Raw genomic sequence first — 2,833 nt, forward strand, 5'->3', positions numbered from 1 at the left:
TGATCTCTCAATATTAGATATAATCTCACATAATTAAAAATATTATTAATAATTAATTGATGATTATAAAACATTAAAATTGCTGACCCTTAACATTTCTCTCTCAAAAATATAGGTCTCCTTAAAGTCATAAGACTATGTATAAGGGCTAACGCCAAAAAGTTAAGGAAATTGGTGACTTGACAAAGAGAGAAAATCTGATGACAAAAGAGAAAATAAAAAAATGATTGGAAGTAAAAAAATACGAAAATATCTGCAATATTAGATTATCTCTGTCCCTTTCACGATCGTATCACGACGAAATATCTTTTAAAAGTAAAAAATGATTGAAAGTAAAAATGTAAAAATATTTACAATACTAAATTATCCCTATCCCTTTCACAATCGTATCACAACGAGATATCTTTTAAAAATAAAAAATGATTAAAAGTAAAAATGCAAAAATATCTACAATACTAGATTATCCCTATCCCTTTCACGATCGTATCACGGCGAGATAGTTTTTAAAAAGAATTTATTTATTAAAATAAAAAAACTAGAGATTTTTCAATTAAAAACAAATTAAAAGTGATGTAACCATCACTTTATTTAAAGCATTATCATATTGTGAAAGCTTGTTGATTTATCATATAACACACTAATTATGAGGGAAAAAAACTACAATGAGTACTTCACAAACATATGCGTTGCCTCCGTGCCTATGAAAGATACAAATCTAAGATTAACTAAACTAGTCATCACAAACATAAAACACACATTTACGAGCATGTATCATCATAAGAAACTACTACTGCTAAGTATTTTTTAACTTAACATGGGCCGTCATGAACACGCTGAGCCAAATAGACTAGATGCCAAGTAAGAAACATGAGAGTGAGGATGTTTAAGATGGAGGAGTATGAATTCAACTTCTTCAGCTTCTCATTAAGTTTGAGAATCTTGGATCTGAATGCATCCTGCTCTGCACCTAGTGTGGTTGTTGCTGCTCCTGAGGCCGGGGTGGTGGCACCATTTGTACCGATTTCATTAGGATCAGTAGTACTGTGATGTTGATGATTCTCTTCTGTAATGCTACGCTCACCTGTCATATCCTCTCTTCCCCTTCCTCCTTCTTTCTCCAGTTTCATCCTTTCAAATATCAGCTGATCATAAAAAAAATTGAACCAATATCATATCTTAAAAAGCTTCTCTAATACAATTATCATCTCAACAAGGTAAATCTTGATATGTGTATGAAAAATATGCATACACTTGATTCCACCTTCTCTTCTATGATTGTTTCAACACTATATAAGTCTTAAATTTTTTGTGTATTAAAAATGTTTTTAACCGCTTTCAATACCAAACGAGGAAGGTGAACAACATCAATGATGAAGTACTCATATGAAATCATTAATTGTAATTAATCTTTTCCAAAAAAGAGAGTTGGCTTTAACAATCAGTAGAATGAAAAACTAGTATGTGATCTAAATGAAGGAAGGAAGGAAGTAGCGGGTATATACCTTAGTAGCACGAGGTTCCAAATAAACAGAGTTGGCAAAAACAGTGAAAAGTGCGGCAAGAAGGTTATAAGCTTGAAATATCCCGGCTTTATGGGAAAGCACCTTGGTACTATGGCCAAAGACATGGCCCACCAAAGCCATCCCAATACTATAAGCCATAGCTTTGAAATATACAGGGTATATCTTACTTTGTATCACGGCAAATTGCTGTCTCGGCATAATCCTCGATAGCACGTAGCTTGAGAAGAAAGTAACCCAAACACACAGTCCATAAGCAGTTGTAAATCCCATCAAATTAGCCACACTCATCAATGAATCCAAATTGTCCATGGATCCCAAATATACAGCAGCAACTCGCCTCAATGCTACCCGAGCCCCCAAAAGCATATCATTCCCTTCCGTGACGTTCATAACCACATCATTCTTGAGGGTTTGTCCATGTTCCTTTACCTTCTCCACAGCTTCTTTTGTATACTCCTTGGCATCATGAGCTTTATCGTAAATGGTTTCTTTGGCCTTCTCAACTGCACCACGCGTCACCTCTTTCTTTTTTGCCAGCGACTCTCTCTCGAAGTCGATAACGTCATGGGCCTTGTCCTTGGCTTTCTCTACGGCGCTGGCTATCTTATGCTTGCACTTTCCGTAGGCATCACAGATGAGGTCCTTGGAAGCATGGAGGAAGGCAGCATCGTGTGCTTGGGAGGATAATCCTTGCCCCACGTTAGGGAGAACAGATGCCGCCTCCTTCATCTTCTCCTTGGCGGTGTTGAAAACAACGCCAGTGTCAGAATCTGCATGCTGCTCCGGTGAGATGGAGATTTTGGTGTTCTGATAACCATCTCCATCGAATTCAACGACGACAACCCGATGACCTTCTTTGACAATGGTGCTTTCTGCTTGCTTCTGATCTGCAGACGGAATGGGAGAAAACATGCTTGCAAGAGAAGTCAGAAACAAACACATCGCTAATACGTTCATCATTTTTGCTATTGAAAATTAAAAACGGAGTTTGAAGGTTAAATGATGTGATAGTATTGCTGTATATACCACCGCTCAGACTGGAGATTTGTTTAGGTTTTTGGGAGTATGCTAAAGTCGGTGGTTTGCAACAATGCAATATAACTGCCACGTTGCATGCAGAAGCGGAATCAGGTGGCGACATCTATCATAGTTCTACCTGAAGTGGCCGCATAACCCTCGTCGTGTCGAGATCAAAGGGCTCCATTTGTTGGACGAGTGTAGAGTACACTACGACATTCCACAATCAATTGTACTCCTCTTATCTTAAATTCTTACTAGAGGCGTGACCAATGCATTTTTAATTTTATTTT

The 2,833-nt window shown here is 37.3% G+C and overlaps 1 protein-coding gene across 1 annotated transcript; it reads right to left on the reverse strand.

The window, feature by feature from the left end:
- LOC107629766 lies at positions 603-2,557 on the reverse strand. The gene is made up of 2 exons (XM_016332649.2): positions 1,503-2,557; positions 603-1,142 (listed from the first exon to the last, which is right to left on the reverse strand). The coding sequence occupies exons 1-2, from the start codon at positions 2,481-2,483 to the stop codon at positions 810-812; spliced, it is 1,314 nt and encodes a 437-aa protein (XP_016188135.1). The 5' UTR covers positions 2,484-2,557; the 3' UTR covers positions 603-809.

Source organism: Arachis ipaensis, chromosome B03 (genome assembly GCF_000816755.2).
Source record: "Arachis ipaensis cultivar K30076 chromosome B03, Araip1.1, whole genome shotgun sequence".
In the NCBI taxonomy this organism is placed as follows: Eukaryota; Viridiplantae; Streptophyta; class Magnoliopsida; order Fabales; family Fabaceae; genus Arachis; species Arachis ipaensis.